This window comes from Entelurus aequoreus, linkage group LG03 (assembly GCF_033978785.1).
Source record: "Entelurus aequoreus isolate RoL-2023_Sb linkage group LG03, RoL_Eaeq_v1.1, whole genome shotgun sequence".
In the NCBI taxonomy this organism is placed as follows: domain Eukaryota; kingdom Metazoa; phylum Chordata; class Actinopteri; order Syngnathiformes; family Syngnathidae; genus Entelurus; species Entelurus aequoreus.
The window spans coordinates 91,978,701-92,000,782 of NC_084733.1; the positions used below are offsets into that span (position 1 = coordinate 91,978,701).

General features: G+C 35.5%; 1 protein-coding gene across 2 annotated transcripts in view; it reads right to left on the bottom strand.

The window, feature by feature from the left end:
- Positions 1-367: 367 nt before the first annotated feature.
- Positions 368-22,082, bottom strand: part of LOC133647109 (AFG1-like ATPase) — a 21,988-nt gene continuing 273 nt past the window's right edge. Inside the window, exons 2-13 of one of the 2 annotated variants that reach the window (XM_062043229.1) lie at positions 19,790-19,995; positions 12,348-12,399; positions 12,167-12,268; positions 9,074-9,204; positions 8,909-9,008; positions 6,990-7,048; positions 6,810-6,892; positions 5,037-5,107; positions 4,792-4,892; positions 2,704-2,844; positions 2,529-2,642; positions 368-2,436 (exon numbers count right to left, since the gene is read on the bottom strand). In XM_062043229.1, the coding sequence (XP_061899213.1) occupies positions 2,305-2,436; positions 2,529-2,642; positions 2,704-2,844; positions 4,792-4,892; positions 5,037-5,107; positions 6,810-6,892; positions 6,990-7,048; positions 8,909-9,008; positions 9,074-9,204; positions 12,167-12,268; positions 12,348-12,399; positions 19,790-19,995 (1,292 nt within the window). In that variant the 3' untranslated portion in view covers positions 368-2,304. Of the gene's footprint in view, positions 2,437-2,498; positions 2,643-2,703; positions 2,845-4,791; positions 4,893-5,036; positions 5,108-6,809; positions 6,893-6,989; positions 7,049-8,908; positions 9,009-9,073; positions 9,205-12,166; positions 12,269-12,347; positions 12,400-19,789; positions 19,996-22,082 lie in introns of both variants that reach the window. The other variant, XM_062043230.1, reaches the window with a different exon arrangement.

Consider the following 22,082-nt stretch of genomic DNA (forward strand, 5'->3'; position numbering starts at 1 on the left):
GTTTTTAATGACTTAAGATGGTCTGCAGGTTTTAGATGTGAAATATTAAGTCAAAATAATAGTCTTTGTTTTTTGAAGGTGAATCAAAGTTGACAATCGTACAACGGGCACACACCCGAATGTAAACCGTTAGCCGCTACTTTTAGCTTGCCAATATTGTATCTGTTTTTAGGCGCTAGATATTGTTAGTGAGTCGTTTTGTGTAAAAAGATTGTCAGTGGAAATCATCACAATAAAAAAAAAAAGGTATTAGCGTGAACGCCATTTTAAAACTTAGCAGTGCGCTACTCTGCCATGGTAGCACTCTGCTAGCTGGGGTCCTGCGAATACAAACATACATGAGGTCAGATGCAAACTTGAATTCCATCACATTTTTACCTTTTAATGACTTTATAATCCCACGTATGGCAGCCTGGTTTGTGTACCCCGAATTTAGGGCGACAATATGAAACATTTTGCAGACAAAAAAAACAACATTTTGTTCCATTAATCAACAGAAGTGAAAAAAGTGTTAAAAAAAAAAAATGTACAAAACCCAAAACCGTTGTGTAAATGCTCAATAAAAAGTTAAAGTAGCAATGATTGTCACACACACACACACACACTAGGTGTGGTGGAATTAACCTCTGCATTTGACCCCTGGGAGGTGAGGGGAGTAGTGAGCAGCAGCAGTGGCCACGCCCGGGAATCTTTTTTGGTGTTTTAACCCCCAATTCCAACCCCTTGATGCTGAGTGCCAAGCAGGGAGGTAATGGCTCCCATTTTTATAGTCTTTGGGGGATTTGAACTCACGACCTACCCATCTCAGGGCGGACACTCTAACCACTAGACCGCCGAGCTGGTTAAAGCGAGAACACAATGATTATTATAAGACAAGATATTTAACGTTCAAATTTGAAAACTTTGTTATTTTTTGCAAATATTAGCTCATTTGGAATTGGATGCCTGTGACGTGTTTGAAAAAAGCTGGCACAAGTGGCAAAAAAGAGTGAGAAAGTTGAGGAATGCTCATCAAAAGACTTATTTTGGAACATCCCACAGGTGAACGGGCTAATTGGGAACAGGTGGGTGCCATGATTGGGTATAAAAGCAGCTTCCGTGAAATGCTCGGTCGTTCACAAACAAGGACGGGGGCGAGGGTCACCACTTTGTCAACAAATGCCCGAGCAAATTGTTGAAGAACAACATTTCTCAACAAGGAATTTAGGGATGTCAACCATCTACGCTCCGTAATATCATCAAAAGGTTCAGAGAATCTGGAGAAATCACTGCACGGAAGCCATGATATTACGGACATTCGATCCCTCGGGCGGTACTGCATCAAAAAGCCGCATCAGTGTGTAAAGGATATCACCACATGGGCTCGGGAACACTCCAGAAAACCGCTGTCGGTAACTACAGTCGGTCGCTACATCTGTAAGTGCAAGTTAAAACTCTACTATGCAAAACCACAGCCATTTATCAACAACACCCGGGGCCCGAGCTCATCTGAAATGGACTGATGCAAAGTGGAAAAGTGTTCTGTGGTCTGACGAGTCCACGTTTCAAATTGTTTTTGGAAACTGTGGATGTCGTGTCCTCTGGACCAAAGAGGACTGTTCTAGGGTGAAAGTGTAAAAGGCAGCATGTGTGATGGTATGGGGGTGTATTAGTGCCCAAGACATGGGTAACTTACACATCTGTGAAGGCACCATTAATGCTGAAAGGTACATACAGCTTTTGGCGCAACATATGTTGCCATCCAAGCAACGTCATCGTGGTCGCCCCTGCTTATTTCAGCGAGACAATGCCGAGCCACGTGTTACAACAGCCTGTTGAACTACTTAAGCTGTACATCAAGCAAGAATGGGAAAGAATTCCACTTCCAAAATGTGTCTCCTCACTTCCCCAGTTTACTGAGTGTTGTTAAAAGGAAAGGCCATGTAACACAGTGGTCAAAATGCCTTTTTTGCAGCCATTAAATTCTAAATGGATTATTTGCATAAATAATGGAACGTTAAATATCTTGTCTTTGCAGTCTATTCAATTGAATATAAGTTGAAAAGGATTTGTTGTATTCTCTTTTTATTTACCATTTACACAACGTGACAACTTCACCACTTTTGTATATTTATACTATTTATATATATATGCTGGTTATTTGCATGTAAAATGTCCCCTAGAATCAAACGGGAGTTGGACCTCAGTGCCAAAAAGGTCCGATCGTCCATGTAAAGTGCAAGGTCCGTCATGATAAATTGCAATAAATACTTTTGTGTACAACATCCGGTATTGTTACGTAGCGGGAGTGAGTAGCGTACGACGTTAGGACCTGCCGCTGCGGTCGCCCTGCAGCCAGTACTCCTCCGTCTGCATCTCCGTCAGTCTGGATACAGTTCTCTGGAAGGCAAACATCTCCTCTTCTCCGCTGAAGATGGACAAGCTGCTGGCTTCTTCCTGTGACAGGCACAAAACATGGACTACTACCACCACCATGCTTGACGGTAGGAACGGTGTACCTTGTCTCCGTATTATTATCGATCTCTTACTCGTTTCAGTCCCAGGTCGTCCATGAGGATGTGGCTCTCGTCGTGGTGGTGGTGGTCCCTGTCGTGGACAAAGAGCTCCTCCAGCGGGTGCTGGGCCAGCAGGACCACACGCACCTGGACCGCACAGAAGGTCAGAGTCAAAAAAAGAAAGAAAGAAATGGATGATGAGGATTACCTTGTGGTCGTAGAAAGCGTCCACCAGCGTGATGAGTCGCCTGGCTTGAGTCTTCTTGTTGAGCGTCAGGAGAGGAACGTGGCGGATGAAGACGGTGTCGAACACACGCGACATCTCCAGGTAGTCGCTGGCCCCTAGAGGCTGGAACACGCATTACATGACTGCATCTTTCACACACACAGTAGCTATATACAAACCCCGTTTCCATATGAGTTGGGAAATGGTGTTAGATGTAAATATAAACGGAATACAAATCCTTTTCAAGCCATATTCAGTTGAATATGCTACAAAGACAACATATTTCATGTTCAAACTCATAAACTGTATTTTTTGCTTGCAAATAATCATTAACTTGGAATTTCATGGCTGCAACACGTGCCAAAGTAGTTGGAAAGCAGGCCAGTCTAGTACCCGCACTCTTTTCCAATGAAGCCACGCTGTTGTAACACCTGCCTTGGCATCGTCTTGCTGAAATAAGCAGGGGCGTCCATGGTAACAACATATGTTGCTCCAAAAGCTGTATGTACCTTTCAGCATTAATGGTGCCTTCACAGATGTGTAAGTTACCCATGTCTTGGCCACTAATACACCCCCATACCATCACACATGCTGACTTTTACACTTTTGTAGTGGATTGTCCGAAGCTCAAACAGGCAACAAAAGTAGTTTAGTACAACAAATGTATTTACCCATTATCAGAAGTGCAGGTTGGCCGTGCACACAAACCACAAGTTACTCTGGAGCAAACAAGACACACACAAGCCAAAATCACTGTCGAGTTCCGGTCTTCTGCCATTTTTTATATGTCTGTTGTGCGTCATTGTTCCTTATCGAGTGCGTCAATGTCTTGTTGTTTTTCCTATCTGTTCCATAACAACTGGAATCCTTTAGACAGTCAACACATTCTATAGACAGGTTGGCACGACTTAATATTCACTTTTGTCCCACACCCGGTCCATTCAATGGCACAAAATACAAGAGAATTGAAAAATGAGCGGACATTCTTAAAAGACACGAAATATAGGTCAAAAGGTCAGAAATTCTACGACACTTTCACCCTAGAACAGTCCGGATGGTTCTTTTCCTCTTTGGTCGTCCACAGTTTCCAAAAATGTGGCACTCGTCAGACCACAGAACACTTTCCCGCTTTGCGTCAGTCCATCTTAGGTGAGCTCGGGCCCGGCGAAGCCGACGGCGTTTTCCGGGTGTTGTTGATAAATGGCTGTGGCTTTGCATAATGAGTTTTGAAGTATTTTAAGGGGGTCAAATTACAGCTCAAAGAGGCAAAAATGAAGTGTTTTTCGTCATTTTTTTTGTCTTGAAGGGGAAATTGCCAACTTCCTGTTGATTTTTGCCGGAAAAAATGAATGAATGAAAAGTAGGTCTAAGTGAGACCTACATAGAGGTATTTGTTTCATGTTTTAACTTGCACTTACAGATGTAGCGACCGACTGTAGTTACTGACAGTGGGTTTCTGAAGTGTTCCTGAACTCATGTGGTGATATCCTTTACACACTGATGTGGGTTTTTGATGCCTGAGGGATCCAAGGTGTGTAATATCATGGCTTACGTGCAGTGATGTCTCCAGATTCTCTGAACCTTTTGATGATATTGCGGAGCGTAGATGGTGGAATACCTAAATTCCTTGTTGAGAAATGTTGTTCTTCAACAATTTGCTCGGGCGTTTGTTGACAAAGTGGTGACCCTCGCCCCCGTCCTTGTTTGTGAACGACCGAGCATTTCATGGAAGCTGCTTTTATACCCAATCATGGCACCCACCTGTTCCCAATTAGCCTGTTCACCTGTGGGATGTTCCAAATAAGTCTTTGACGGAGCATTCCTCAACTTTCTCGCTCTTTTTTGCCACTTGTGCCAACTTTTTTGAAACATGTTGCAAGCGTCAAATTCCAAATGAGCTAATATTTGCAAAAAATAACAAAGTTTGAATGTTAAATATCTTGTCTTTGCAGTCTATTCCATTGAATATAAGTTGAAAAGGATTTGTTGTATTCTCTTTTTATTTACCTTTTACACAACGTGACAACTTCACTGCTTTTATAAGATGCATGAACATGTGATTAGTCTCACTCTGTCGCAGAGCTCCTCAAAGGTGCAGTCTGCGATGGTGCCGCATGCTTTGCTCAGACGCACTTTCCTGTTGTGGACGTCGAGGACTCTGGGTCGCGTCACTGTGGAGGTGATGGACAGGTGACGTCGCAGTACACACAACACCATCATTGCAGACACACACACACAACACCATCATTGCAGACACACACACACAACACCATCATTGCAGACACACACACAACACCGTCGTACGCTCGACTTACCGTCGTTCTGCTTGAAGGCCAGCCGCTCAAACATTTCATCCAGCGTGGCTTCTGCGTCAACCTCGCTGGATCTGCGGGCCACACAACACCATCGTTGCAGACACACAACACCATCATTGCAGACACACACAACACCATCGTTGCAGACACACAACACCATCATTGCAGACGCACACAACACCATCATTGCAGACACACACACACAACACCATCGTTGCAGACACACACAACACCATCATTGCAGACACACAACACCATCATTGCAGACGCACACAACACCATCATTGCAGACGCACACAACACCATCATTGCAGACACACACACACAACACCATCGTTGCAGACACACACAACACCATCGTTGCAGACACACAACACCATCATTGCAGACACACACAACACCATCGTTGCAGACGCACACAACACCATCATTGCAGACGCACACAACACCATCATTGCAGACACACACACACAACACCATCGTTGCAGACACACACAACACCATCATTGCAGACACACAACACCATCATTGCAGACGCACACAACACCATCATTGCAGACACACACACAACACCATCATTGCAGACACACAACACCATCATTGCAGACACACACACAACACCATCATTGCACACACACACAACACCATCGTTGCAGACACACACACACACCATCATTGCAGACACACACACAACACCATCGTTGCAGACACACACAACACCATCATTGCAGACACACACACACAACACCATCATTGCAGACACACACACACAACACCATCATTGCAGACACACACACACAACACCATCATTGCAGACACACACACACAACACCATCATTGCAGACACACACACACAACACCATCATTGCAGACACACACACACAACACCATCATTGCAGACACACACACACAACACCATCATTGCAGACACACACACACAACACCATCGTTGCAGACACACAACACCATCATTGCAGACGCACACAACACCATCATTGCAGACACACACACACAACACCATCGTTGCAGACACACACAACACCATCATTGCAGACACACAACACCATCATTGCAGACACACAACACCATCATTGCAGACGCACACAACACCATCATTGCAGACACACACACAACACCATCATTGCAGACACACACACAACACCATCATTGCACACACACACAACACCATCGTTGCAGACACACACACACACCATCATTGCAGACACACACACAACACCATCGTTGCAGACACACACAACACCATCATTGCAGACACACACACACAACACCATCATTGCAGACACACACACACAACACCATCATTGCAGACACACACACACAACACCATCATTGCAGACACACACACACAACACCATCATTGCAGACACACACACACAACACCATCATTGCAGACACACACACACAACACCATCATTGCAGACACACACACACAACACCATCATTGCAGACACACACACACAACACCATCATTGCAGACACACACACACAACACCATCATTGCAGACACACACACACAACACCATCATTGCAGACACACACACAACACCATCATTGCACACACACACAACACCATCATTGCAGACACACACACAACACCATCATTGCAGACACACACACACAACACCATCGTTGCAGACACACACAACACCATCATTGCAGACACACACACACAACACCATCATTGCAGACACACACACACAACACCATCATTGCAGACGTCAGCACAGTCAGCGTAAGGTCAGGACGGCTTACAGGAAGTAAAGTTTCCCCGCCAAGGGTGTGTTCCTCCTGCGGTAGTCGATGCCCGAATCCAGACGAAGAGTTTGGCAATATTTCTGCACGCAAGGAAGAGAAATGTGCAAACTTTATTTATTTAATTTTTTTTAAGTCAATTTGGTGGCTTAAGGAAAAATATATTGGGGTTTTTTTTACCTGCAATACGGCAATAAAAGGCACAAAGTTGACCCTCTGCAGCCCATTTTTATACAAGTCTGAAAAACAAACAAGCAGGATGCTAAATTGGACAAACTAGTCCTAACAAAAGAGGTACTAGAGTTGTCTCCATACCAATATTTTGGTACCGGTACCAAAATGTATTTCAATACTTTTCTAAATAAAGGGGACCACAAAAAATGTCGTTATTGTCTTTTTTTAAACAAAACATCTTAGGAATTCTGTAATAGCATTTCTCAATTCAAAATGTTACTACTTCAACATTTCTCCACCGTTTTGAAAAAATACCAACACCAACTCATTAAGAACATACCTTTTTTTTTTTTTTTTAGCATTTTCAAAAAAATTCCCGCTTTTTATTTAAAAATTCCCATGAAATTCCCATTGAAAAGAATGGGACGTTTTTCAAAGTTTCCACAATTCCCACATTTTGTATCCGATTCAAACCGTTCCAACTTCAAAATATTCAGCCTGTTCAGGAATTGTGTGCTCTACTTCAACAATCAAAATAAAAATTCCCGGATTTCCTAGCATTCCCAGTTTTTAGAACCATTTTCCCCCATTCAAAATGAATTATTCATTTTTCCAAACTTCCACATTTTTCAACCGATTCAAACCATTCCACCTTCAACACATTCAAATAATCCTGGAAATTCAAACTACCATTTTTCCACATTCAACACATTTCCAGGATTTCCTGTTTTTTTTTTTTCTAACCCTATTTCCAGTCTTTTTTAGTGCGATGACTCCTTTCACATTTTTCAACCCATTCCAAGCGTTCCACTGTCAAAACATTCCTCTTAATCAGGACAAAAAACCAAGTCGGTTTAGGAACTTGAACAATTCCCGGTTTTCCCCAAATTCCTTTCGATACTTTTCTAAATAAAGGGGACCACAAAATGTCATTATTGTAACAACAAATGTTAGTGTACATGAAACATATGTTTATTATTGTCATTTAGTCCTTCAATAAAATAGTGAACATACTAGACAACTTGTCTTTTAGTAGTAAGTAAACAAACAAAGACTCCTAATTAGTCTGCAGTAACATATTGTGTCATTTATACACCTATTATTTTGTACACATTATGAGGGACAAACTGTAAAAATTGATTATTAGTCTACTTGTTAATTTTCCGTTTTAAGATGTTCTATCTACACTTCTGTTCAAATGTAATAATCACTTATTCTTCTCTTCTTTGATACTTGACATTAGTTTTGGATGATACCACACATTTAGGTATCGATCCGATGATACCAAGTAGTTACAGGATCATACATTGGTCATATTTAAAGTCCTCATGTGTCCAGGGACGTATTTACTGACTTTATAAACATAATATAAACTAAAAAAAACAAAAAAAGATTTTGTCATGCTAAAAAAAATATCGATGTAATCATAGTAGTATCGACTAAATACTTGGTATCATTACAGTGGATGTCAGGTGTAGATCCACCCATGGCGTTTGTTTACATTGTGACGGCGGTGAGCTATTGTATCCTCCTACGGTGTGTAGTGAAGCATGTTTAGATATTCCTCGTCCTCCAGTGATAATGCTACTTGTAAGAAACATGGAGACGAGGATTAGTGATATAGAAGTAGCTAAAATGTCTTAAAGCAGCTCTTCCTGAGGGTGTTTCAGTGTTATAACTTCACCTTTTTTGTTACTTTTTACACCTTTTCTGTCTACACACTGTGTCTGCTTGTAAGTACTCCGTGTGTGTGCGCTGCCGTACATGCTCCTATGGGGAACCGGTACTTTTTTAAAAAGAGTATAGTACAGTTTCTGAATCATTAGAACATTGTTCTTTACAAGTGTATGTCCCCTTTTGACCAGGACTGTACTCACACAAGACCAAAGATGGTCTCCTTCCCCGATATGACATCATTCCCTTACCTCCGGGGGGCCTGTTGGACGTCGCCACGACGACCACGCCGTTGAGGAAGAGGTTCTCAAAGAGCTGCTTGAGGATCATGGCGTCAGCGATGTCGGTGACCTGCGAGGGCGCCGGCAAGGAGGTCAGACACAAACCGCCTGACCGCAGACGGGCGTTGTTGTCACCTGGAACTCGTCAAAGCAGAGCAGGGCAGCTTCCTCGCTGATCTCCTCGGCGACCGGCGCGATGGGGTCGTAAGACTTAGCCATTTTGCCCACTTTCCTTTTGGGCAAACTCTGCTTCAGTCGATGGATTCCTAAAACAAAAGGCAAAGAAAAAAAAAAAGATAGATTTGGTAACATGACCTTATATGGAGCGACTGACACATTCCTTATACCACAGGTGTCAAACTCAAGGCCCTGGAAAGCCTGGAAATAATGTGTCAATAAAGTACCGTATCCTTTCTTTCTATTTTGGGAGAAAAAAAATGCACGTTGTCAGGTTCAAACACTGACGACATTTATTAAACAAGACAAGAAGCAAGGAATTAAACAGAGACACAATTAAATTTGGCTCAATTGCGGAGAGACGCCTGGACACTGTACCCTCGCACAGTGTCTCGACGCGCTCTGGCGAAAGATTGTGCGCCTCCTCTTTTATTTGGACTTTCCCTAGCTGTTTCTAAGGGACGGGGGTCGTAAACAGCCATCGCCTTGGATTGAAACAGTTCAAAGAAAAGGTCGTAAAAACAGTTCAAAGAAGAGGTCCCTGCAGGGGAGTGAGGTCCTGCTTCCTCTTTGCTTTGTAGTTCTTGGGTCAAGACAATATCTTTCTGTTGATTACAATACATGAAAGAAAAACAACACCTTCATGTTGCTTCCCATCCTACACAGTGGATTTTTACAAGCCGGGAACTCATTGAAACACAAAGTTTTGTGATAACTTAGATACAATTATTCTGACATTTGTATTCCATGTAGTCGCAAATTATGCTCACTTAAATATTGTCTAATTATAAAAAAAATATGATATCAAACATTCAAACCATTTTTTAAATATAAATAAATACTAATAATATTGATTTCAAAGCAAGTTATCCATCAAATGGTGCAATGTAAAAGTAGCAATAGACTTCATGGTCAAATTGTGAAATTTACTGTGCTTTTTACAGCATTTTCCTCTAAATGAAAAAACAGTACTTTTTTTACTGTAATAAACTGTGGTGCCGTTTTGGCATTCACAGTAATACACCCGAAAAATCTACAGTTGTTGATTTGAGGTTAAAAAAAAAATAATAATAAAAAAAATAAAGCTCAGGTGCCAAAATTTTACTGTAAAATTGCAAAAAAAAATTAATTTACAGTAAAAAAAATAAATATGTATCAATAAAGTAGTGTAACTCTTCTTACTAAATGTAATATTTCTTTATATTTTGGGAGAAAAAAAAAAAAGAACTCCATGTAATCGCAAATTATGTTAACCTAATTATTGTGTAATTATGCAAAATTATATTATCAAACATTCAAACCATTTTTTAAATAGAAATAAATACTAATAATAATAATATTGATTTCAAAGCAAGTTATCCATCAAATGGTGCAATGTAAAAGTAGCAATAGATTTCACGGTCAAATTGTGAAATTTACTGTGCTTTTTACAGCATTTTTCTCTAAATGAAAAAACAGTACTTTTTTTTACTGTAATAAACTGTGGTGCCGTTTTGGCATTCACAGTAATACACCCGAAAAATCTACTGTTGATTTGAGGTAAAAAAAAAATTAAAAAAAAAAAAAGCTCAGGTGCCAAAATTTTACTCTAAAATTGCAGGTTTTTTTAATTTATGGTAAAAAAAATTTTTTTTACATTTTACAGTAAAATTCTGGCAACTGAGCTGCCTTTTTTTAAACCATAAAAACAGCAGTAGTGTTTTTCCATTTACAGTAATATACACTACATTTACAGTAATATAAACTACATTTACAGTAATATACACTACATGTACAGTAATATAAACTACATTTACAGTAATATACACTACATGTACAGTAATATAAACTACATTTACAGTAATACACACTACATTTACAGTAATATAAACTACATTTACAGTAATATACACTACATGTACAGTAATATACACTACATTTACAGTAATATACACTACATTTTAAGGTGACATTATTGCAACTTACCATGTTTTTTTTTACATTTTAGTTTAAAAGAATCTACTAATAAAATGCATTAAAAATAGTGTAATAATAGTATTCACTGTTAGACGCGGCCCTCTGGGGCCAAACATAACTGCCATGTGGCCCTCGGTTAAAATGACTTTGACACCTCTGCCTTATAGAAGCACACTCACAATTAGGGCTGGGCGATATGGCTGAAAACTGTATCAAAGTGTTTTTTATCGGTCGATATCCATAATTATTCGTATTTTTACGACCTATGGAAAATAAGGAGCAGGAGAAATATATAATGTTAAACATTTGATTTGAAATGTCACTTTCCTTTGATTATATAATCTCCTCAGCCATCAAGGCAGGAAGGAAAGGAAATGTCAACAATTTAAAAAAAATTGTAAAATCACTTTGAAATAGTACTTCATTTTAGGGAGGACAACTATTTTACTATTGATATTTAAATATATTTTGTTTGAATAGTACTTCATTTTAGGGAGGACAACTGTATATTACTTCGATATTTAAATATATTTTCTTTGAAATAGTACTTCATTTTAGGGAGGACAACTGTATTTTATTATTGATATTTAAATATATTTTGTTTGAAATAGTACTTCATTTTAGGAAGAACAACTGTATTTTACTATTGATATTTAAATATATTTTGTTTGAAATAGTACTTCATTTTAGGGAGGACAACTGTATTTTACTATTGATATGTAAATATATTGTCTTTGAAATAGTACTTCATTTTAAGGAGGACAACTGTATTTTACTATTGATATGTAAATATATTGTCTTTGAAATAGTACTTCATTTTAAGGAGGACAACTGTATTTTACTATTGATATGTAAATATCTTTTCTCTGAAATAGTACTTCATTTTAGGGAGGACAACTGTATTTTATTATTGATATTTAAATATATTTTGTTTGAAATAGTACTTCATTTTAGGGAGGACAACTCTATTTTACTATTGATATTTAAAAATATATTGTCTTTGAAATAGTATTTTATTTATTTATTTACACTTTATATTGGTATGGTTTTATGGGCCAGCCTCAGGTGTTTAGCAAAGAAGGATACAATACTTACGTTTATGCACATCCAGCATGAAGCCGTGGAAGTGCACCCTCTTCTTCTTGTCCGTCTCCACGTGCGAATAAAACATGTCCATCACCATGGTTTTCCCCGTGCCTGCCACGATACACACGCACGTCAGTATCGCACTTAAATCCACAAGACGGGGCTTTTGATTAGAAGCTGGATCGCTTACCCACGTCGCCGTAAATATAATAACCCTTTGGAGGTTTGGGCTTGGTGAAAAACTGAAGGAGAAAAAAAGTAAACAAATATATTATGTCAAATAATTGACTAATGTAGAGTTTGTCAACCAACAAATGTTAGTTTTAATTAGTGTTTACCCATACTTTTGATACTTTTCAAAATAAATGTCATCCCTGGCTTTATTTGAACAGAAAATCTTATGAAACATAACTTTCTTATTCCCATGGACGCATTTCCTGAGTTTATAAACAACAAAAAAGACAAAAAATATCGTCACAGTCGACATTTGTGTAGATCCACCCGTTTGTTTACGTTCAGGAGCGCTAGCTTGCTGTTAGCGGTGAGCTATTGTATCCTCCTACAATGTGTAGTGAAGCATGTTTAGCTGTTCCTCGTCCTGCGGTGATAATGATACTTGTAAGAAATGTACTTTATTTGTCGCCATGGAGGCGAGGATTAGAAATAAAAAGTAGTGGTATTTTTTCAAAGGCGGTATAGTACACCTTTTAATTCATTATTGCAGCGGCACTTTATTGGTAGCGGTATGCCGTACAACCCTAGTTGCAATACACGTTTCCACCACTTGTGGCAGTAATGGCAATATCAAACAAACAGGGAGAAAGTTTCTTGAGCGCAAAAATGATGACTTAAGTGGCGAAGCAATACTTTCATTGGCACTTCAATTTTATTGACAAATTATTTAAGAAAAATATTTATTGTTATTAATTAGAAGGTATCTATTTTAGCACTTGAAATTTCACGATTTAAGAAAAATATTTATTTTTATTAATTAGAATTTATTTATTTTAGCACTTGAAATTTGACGATTTAAGAAAAATATTTATTTTTATTAATTAGAATGTATCTATTTTAGCACTTGAAATTTGACGATTTAAGAAAAATATTTATTTTTATTCATTAGAATGTATTTATTTTAGGACTTGAAATTTGACGATTTAAGAAAAATATTTATTTTTATTAATCAGAATGTATTTATTTTAGCACTTGAAATTTGACGATTTAAGAAAAATATTTATTTTTATTAATTAGAATGTATTTATTGTAGAACTTAAAATTTGACGATTTAAGAAAAATATTTATTTTTATTAATTAGAATGTATTAATTTTAGCACTTGAAATTTGACGAATTATTTAAGAAAAACATTTATTTTTATTAATCAGAATTTATTTATTTTAGCACTTGAAATTTGACGATTTAAGAAAAATATTATTTTTTATTAGAATGTATTTATTTTAGCACTTGAAATTTGATTATTTAAGAAAAATATTTATTTTTATTAATCAGAATTTATTTATTTTAGCACTTGAAACTTTACGAATTATTGAAGAAAAATATGTATTGTTATTCATTAGAATGTATTTATTTTAGCACTTGAAATTTGACGATTTAAGAAAAATATTATTTTTTATTAATTAGAATGTATTTATTTTAGCACTTGAAATTTGAAGAATTATTTAAGAAAAATATAAATTTTTATTAATTAGAATGTATTTATTTTAGCACTTGAAATTTGACGAATTATTTAAGAAAAATATTAATTTTTATTAATTAGAATGTATTTATTTTAGCACTTGAAATTTGTCGATTTAAGAAAAATATTTATTTTTATTAATTGGAATGTATTTATTTTGGCACTTGAAATTTGACAAATTATTTAAGAAAAATATTTATTGTTATTAATTAGAATGTATTTAAATGATAAATAAATAAATGGGTTGTACTTGTATAGCGCTTTTCTACCTTCAAGGTACTCAAAGCGCTTTGACAGTATTTCCACATTTACCCATTCACACACACATTCACACACTGATGGCAGGAGCTGCCATGCAAGGCGCTAACCAGCAGCCATCAGAGGCAAAGGGTGAAGTGTCTTGCCCAAGGACACAACGGACGTGACTAGGAAGGTAGAAGGTGGGAATTGAACCCCAGTAACCAGCAACACTCCAATTGCTGGCACAGCCACTCTACCAACTTCGCCACGCTGTCCCAATTTATTTTAGCACTTGAAATTTGACGATTTAAGAAAAATATTTATTTTTATTAATCAGAATTTATTTATTTTAGCACTTGAAATTTGACGATTTAAGAAAAATATAATTTTTTTATTAATTAGAATGTATTTATTTTAGCACTTGAAATTTGACGAATTATTTAAGATTTTTTTTTATTTTTATTAATCAGAATTTATTTATTTTAGCACTTGAAATTTGACAAATTATTTAAGAAAAATATTTATTATTAATTAGAATGTATTTATTTTAGCACTTGAAATTTGATGATTTAAGAAAAATATTTATTTTTATTAATCAGAATTTATTTATTTTAGCACTTGAAATTTGACGAATTATTTAAGAAAAATATTTATTGTTATTAATTAGAATGTATTTATTTTAGTACCTGAAATTTGACGATTTAAGAAAAATATTTATTTTTATTAATCAGAATTTATTTATTTTAGCAATTGCAATTTGACGATTTAAGATTTTTTTTAATTTTTATTAATTAGAATGTATTTATTTTAGCACTTGAAATTTGACTAATTATTTAAGAAAAATATTTCTTGTTATTAATTAGAATGTATTTATTTTAGTACTTGAAATTTGATGATTTAAGAATTTTTTTTAATTTTTATTAATCAGAATTTATTTATTTTAGCAATTGAAATTTGATGATTTAAGATTTTTTTTTTTTTTTATTAATTAGAATGTTTTTATTTTAGCACTTGAAATTTGACTAATTATTTAAGAAAAATATGTATTGTTATTAATTACAATGTATTTATTTAAGCACTTGAAATTTGACGAATTATTTAAGAAAAATATTATTGTTATTAATTAGAATGCATTTATTTTAGCACTTGAAATTTGACGATTTAAGAAAAATATTATTTTTTATTAATTAGAATGTATTTATTTTAGCACTTGAAATTTGACAAATTATTTAAGAAAAATATTAATTTGTATTAATTAGAATGTATTTATTTTAGCACTTGAAATTATTTTTTCCCTTCGTTTACAGTATAATTAATGAATATTTATTTTGTAATCAGCCTGACCTAAGCCTTGATGATAATCTTTGTGATTGACACACGCTTTCAAATCATTTGACAAGGTTTAAACTGTAAGTAGGTTCGATAAAATTATGAATATGATTAAGATCAAGAGTGAGATGAACAAGTCGGTGTTAATATTTGAGTGGGCCCCGGGGCCCCCTGTAGTGGAATCCCTGATCTAATCCATCTCATTCACTGGAAGTCGGTCATGATTTAATATGAACTATAGAACTAAGAACTATACCAAAACATGAGCAATTTTTCCCATAAAAATAAAGTAAATCCAATGAATCCGCTCTGAACGCCCACAAATGATAAAGACTAATGATAGTTTGGCAAGAATGTGAAATACATTTAAACGATGAATGAAATGTGTTTATTTAAAGCAAAGTGCTGGCACTCACAACTTTCTTTTTTTTTTTGCAGCCGTACTCAATATAAAAAAAATACAAATAAAAAACGCAGATGAGCAGAGACTACTTTAATTGAGGTCTTCCTTGAATTCAATTGTGTTTCTCACTTTTTGTTTTAAGCAAAGTGCTGGCACTCGCAACTTTCTTTGGCCCCATGAGGGATTTTTTTTTTTTGCAGCCGTACTCAATATAAAATGTTTTTTTAAAAAGACGGCGATGAGCGGAGACTACTTTAATTTAGGTCTTTCTTGAATTTAACTGCGTTTCTCACTTTTTGTTTTAAGCAAAGTGCTGGCACTCGCAACTTTCTTTGGCCCCATGAGGGATTTTTTTTTTGCAGCCGTACTCAATATAAAAAAAATAAATACAAAATACGGCGATGAGCAGAGACTACTTTATTTAGGTCTTTCTTGAATTCAATTGTGTTTCTCACTTTTTGTTTTAAGCAAAGTGCTCGCACTCGCAACTTTCTTTGGCCCCATGAGGGATTTTTTTTTTTTGCAGCCGTACTCAACATAAAACTTTTTTTTTTTTTTTTTAAAGACGCCGATGAGCAGAGACTACTTTAATTTAGGTCTTTCTTGAATTCAATTGTTTCTCACTTTTTGTTTTAAGCAAAGTGCTCGCACTCGCAACTTTCTTTGGCCCCATGAGGGATTTTTTTTTTTGCAGCCGTACTCAATATAAAAAAAATAAACACAAAATATGGCGATGAGCAGAGACTACTTTATTTAGGTCTTTCTTGAATTCAATTGTTTCTCACTTTTTGTTTTAAGCAAAGTGCTCGCACTCGCAACTTTCTTTGGCCCCATGAGGGATTTTTTTTTTTTGCAGCCGTACTCAACATAAAACTTTTTTTTTTTTTTTTTAAAGACGCCGATGAGCAGAGACTACTTTAATTTAGGTCTTTCTTGAATTCAATTGTTTCTCACTTTTTGTTTTAAGCAAAGTGCTCGCACTCGCAACTTTCTTTGGCCCCATGAGGGATTTTTTTTTTTGCAGCCGTACTCAATATAAAAAAAATAAACACAAAATATGGCGATGAGCAGAGACTACTTTATTTAGGTCTTTCTTGAATTCAATTGTTTCTCACTTTTTGTTTTAAGCAAAGTGCTCGCACTCGCAACTTTCTTTGGCCCCATGAAGATTTTTTTTTTGCAGCCGAACTCAACATAAAACTTTTTTTTTTTTTTTTAAAGACGCCGATGAGCAGAGACTACTTTAAGTTAGGTCTTTCTTGAATTCAATTGTTTCTCACTTTTTGTTTTAAGCAAAGTGCTCGCACTCGCAACTTTCTTTGGCCCCATGAGGGATTTTTTTTTTGCAGCCGTACTCAATATAAAATGTTTTTTTAAAAAGACGGCGATGAGCAGAGACTACTTTAATTGAGGTCTTTCTTGAATTTAACTGCGTTTCTCACTTTTTGTTTTAAGCAAAGTGCTGGCACTCGCAACTTTCTTTGGCCCCATGAAGATATTTTTTTTTGCAGCCGTACTCAATATAAAAAAAATACAAATAAAAAACGGCGATGAGCAGAGACTACTTTAATTTAGGTCTTTCTTGAATTCAATTGTTTCTCACTTTTTGTTTTAAGCAAAGTGCTCGCACTCGCAACTTTCTTTGGCCCCACGAGGGATTTTTTTTTTTCCAGCCGTACTCAACATAAAACTTTTTTTTTTTTAAAGACGGCGATGAGCAGAGACAACTTTAATTTAGGTCTTTCTTGAATTGAATTGTGTTTCTCACTTTTTGTTTTAAGCAAAGTGCTCGCATTCGCAACTTTCTTTGGCCCCATGAGGGATTTTTTTTTTGCAGCCGTACTCAACATCCAAAACTTTTTTTTTTTTTTTTTTTTAAAGACGGCGATGAGCAGAGACAACTTTAATTGAGGTCTTTCTTGAATTCAATTGTGTTTCTCACTTTTTGTTTTATGCAAAGTGCTCGCACTCGCAACTTTCTTTGGCCCCATGAGGGATTTATTTTTTTTTGCAGCCGTACTCAATATAAAATGTTTTTTTAAAAAGACGGCGATGAGCGGAGACTACTTTAATTTAGGTCTTTCTTGAATTTAACTGCGTTTCTCACTTTTTGTTTTAAGCAAAGTGCTGGCACTCGCAACTTTCTTTGGCCCCATGAGGGATTTTTTTTTTGCAGCCGTACTCAATATAAAAAAAATAAATACAAAATACGGCGATGAGCAGAGACTACTTTAATTGAGGTCTTTCTTGAATTCAATTGTGTTTCTCACTTTTTGTTTTAAGCAAAGTGCTGGCATTCGCAACTTTCTTTGGCCCCATGAGGGATTTTTTTTTTGCAGCCGTACTAAATATAATTTTTTTTTTTTTTAAAGACGGCGATGAGTAGAGACTACTTTAATTTAGGTCTTGAATTCAATTGTTTCTCACTTTTTGTTTTAAGCAAAGTGCTCGCACTCGCAACTTTCTTTGGCCCCATGAGGGATTTTTTCTTTTGCTCTGAACGCCCACAAATTATAAAGACTAATGATATTTGACAAGAATGTGAAATACATATAAACGATGAAAGAAATGTGTTTATGAACATTGAACATCACTTTATCTCTTATTGGCAAAGACGGCGATGAGCAGAGACTACTTTAGTTCAGTTCTTTCTGGAATTCTATAGCGTTTTTCACTATTTATTTAAAGCAAAGTGCTGGCACTCGCAACTTTCTTTGGCCCCATGAGGGATTTTTTTTTTGCAGCCGTACTAAATATAATTTTATTTTATTTTTTTAAAGACAGCGATGAGCAGAGACTACTTTAATTTAGGTCTTTCTAGAATTCAATTGTTTCTCACTTTTTGTTTTAAGCAAAGGGCTCGCACTCGCAACTTTCTTTGGCCCCATGAGGGATTTTTTTTTTTCAGCCGTTCTTAATATAATTTTCTATTTTTTTTAAAGACGGCGATGAGCAGAGACAACTTTAATTTAGGTCTTTCTTGAATTCAATTGTGTTTCTCACTTTTTGTTTTAAGCAAAGTGCTCGCACTCGCAACTTTCTTTGGCCCCATGAGGGATTTTTTTTTTTTTGCAGCCGTACTCAATATAAAATGTTTTTTTAAAAAGACGGCGATGAGCAGAGACTACTTTAATTTAGGTCTTTCTTGAATTTAACTGCGTTTCTCACTTTTTGTTTTAAGCAAAGTGCTGGCACTCACAACTTTCTTTGGCCCCATGAGGGATTTTTTTTTTTGCAGCCGTACTCAATATAAAAAAAATAAATACAAAATACGGCGATGAGCAGAGACTACTTTAATTTAGGTCTTTCTTGAATTCAATTGTGTTTCTCACTTTTTGTTTTAAGCAAAGTGCTCGCACTCGCAACTTTCTTTGGCCCCATGAGGGATTTTTTTTTTGCAGCCGTACTCAATATAATTTTTTATTTTTTTTAAAGACGGCGATGAGCAGAGACTACTTTAATTGAGGTCTTTCTTGAATTCAATTGTTTCTCACTTTTTGTTTTAAGCAAAGTGCTCGCACTCGCAACTTTCTTTGGCCCCATGAGGGTTTGTTTTTTTGCTCTGAACGCCCACAAATTATAAAGACTAATGATATTTGACAAGAATGTGAAATACATACAAACGATGAAAGAAATGTGTTTATGAACATTGAACATCACTTTCTCTCTTATTGGCAAAGACGGCGATGAGCAGAGACTACTTTAGTTCAATCTTTCTTGAATTTAATAGCGTTTCTCACTTTTTATTTCAGCAAAGTGCTGGCACTCGCAACTTTCTTTGGCCCCATGAGGGATTTTTTTTTTTCAGCCGTACTCAATATATTCTTTCCACAATGCAAAACAGATTTGATCACGCGCAGTAATTAGTGGTAAGACAGTACAGGAAAACTCAGGCAAAGGGAATCATACAAAAAGTGAGGCATAAACAAAGTGCATGTAATAATTGCAGAGTACAGTATACTGTACTTTTTGGAAGATGGACGTGGGCGTGTTGCTGTATCCCCGCAGGGTTTTGTGCAGCTGGTCCAGTCTGAGCATCACCGCCCTCTGGTGCTCGTCCTCCCGCAGGGTGCCCTCCCGGATCAGCCCGCTGTAGTGGTCCAGGGGCCCGCTGAAGCCGGCGGCAGTCACACCGCCCGTCTCCGCCTCACGTGGGGCTTCCACGGCGTAGCCTTCACGGCAACAACGAGAACACGGCAAGGTCAGTCGCTTTCACCGCTTTGTTTACGATGGATCTAAATATCAAGAGAATCGACGCCCGAGGGTGGTATCGGTACAGTACTATCGCGACCAGGTCACTTCTGTTATCTTTATTTCCACAGCGTTGTTGGTATAGTTCTATTACACAGGTGTGGCCCGCCACTTCATTTTATTTGGCCCTGGTAAGCCTGGAAATAATATGTATCAATAAAGTACTGTAACTCTTCTTACTAAATGTATTATTTCTTTCTATTTTGGGAGGAAAAAAAATATATGTACTCCATGTAATCGCAAATTATGTTCACTTAAATATTGTCTAATTATGCAAAAGTATATGATCAAACATTCAAACCATTTTTTAAATATAAATAAATACTAATAATAATGATTTTAAAGCTAGTTATCCATCAAATGGTGCAATTTAAAAGTAGCAATAGATTTCACGGTCAAATTGTGAAATTTACTGTGGTTTTTACAGCATTTTCCTCTAAATAAAAAATAACAGTACTTTTTTTTACTGTAATAAACTGTGGTGCCGTTTATTGACATTTACAGTAGTACACCCAAAAATCTACACTTGTTGATTTGCGGTAAAAAAACAAACACAAAAAATAAAAAGCTCAGGTGCCAAAATTTTACTGTAAAATTGCAGGTTTTTTTAATTTACAGTAAAAAATAAATTTATGTAAATTTCACAGTAAAATTCTGGCAACTGACCTGCCTTTTTTTTACCATAAAAACAGCAGTAGTGTTTTTCCATTTACAGTAATATACACTACATTTTGAGGTGAAATTATTGCAACTTACTATATTTTTTTTACATTTTAGTTTTGAAAAAATCAACTGATAAAATGCATAAAATAATTGCGTAATAGTAGCAATGTGGCCCTCAGTGAAACACCTCTGTTCTATTATTTACAACTAAGGAAATAAGTACCTGGTAAAAGGAGGGCTGCAGGGGCAAGACAGCAAAACATTGAAATCAGATCCAACAATGGATTGTTTATATTTTAATGATATTGATTAGAGATCGACTGATTATCAATTTTTGTGCCTTTAAAAAAAGAATTAGAACTCGACGTTAAAACACTCTCTACCTCTAACAACCAAAAAGCTGTCAAAACGATGATGCTGTGTTCCAAATTTAAGTTATTTACTGAAATTGACTGAGCCTATGGCTTTGCACTTTGTTTGTTTTATATATATATATATATATATATATATATATATATATATATATATATATATATATATATATATATATATATATATATATATATATATATATATATATATATATATATATATTTATTTTATTTTTCATTACTTCATTTAAAATATTTTTCTCATGGTATCAAATAAGTATTGAGAGTTGCATAAATTCGAATATATATATATATATATATATATATATATATATATATATATATATACATACATATATATATTCAATATAAAATAAAGAAGTAAACATTCTCATTAAAAATACAAAAATGTGTGTGTATATATATATATAATTATATATACACATATATATACATATATATATGTATATACATATATATACGAAGATCGATCACAATACTGAATTTAAAAGTATAATGTATATAAAAGTAAAATAAATAAATATAAAATAAAATAAAGAAGCAAACATTCTCATTAAAAATACAAAAATGTGTGTGTGTGTGTGTGTGTATATATATATATATATATATATATATATATATATATATATATATATATACACACACACACATATACAGTATTAATTTTTTGCCTTCTATTTTAGTTTCTTTAAATTTACAATCCCCTGGCGCTGTTTTTGTACTTATTTTGATTATTATTTCTCAACTATTTGTAAATGTTGAAACTTATAAATAAAGGTTTATCAAATTCAAAAAATAAATAAATAAAAAATATAAATAAAAAAGGTGAGGCAGAGACATATCCGGGTAGCACCGGAAGTCAGTCAATTACTCCGTTAAAAGACCGAAACTATTCGAGTTTTTTTAAATTATTATTTATAAACTAAATCATTATTATTTATAAACTGAATCAT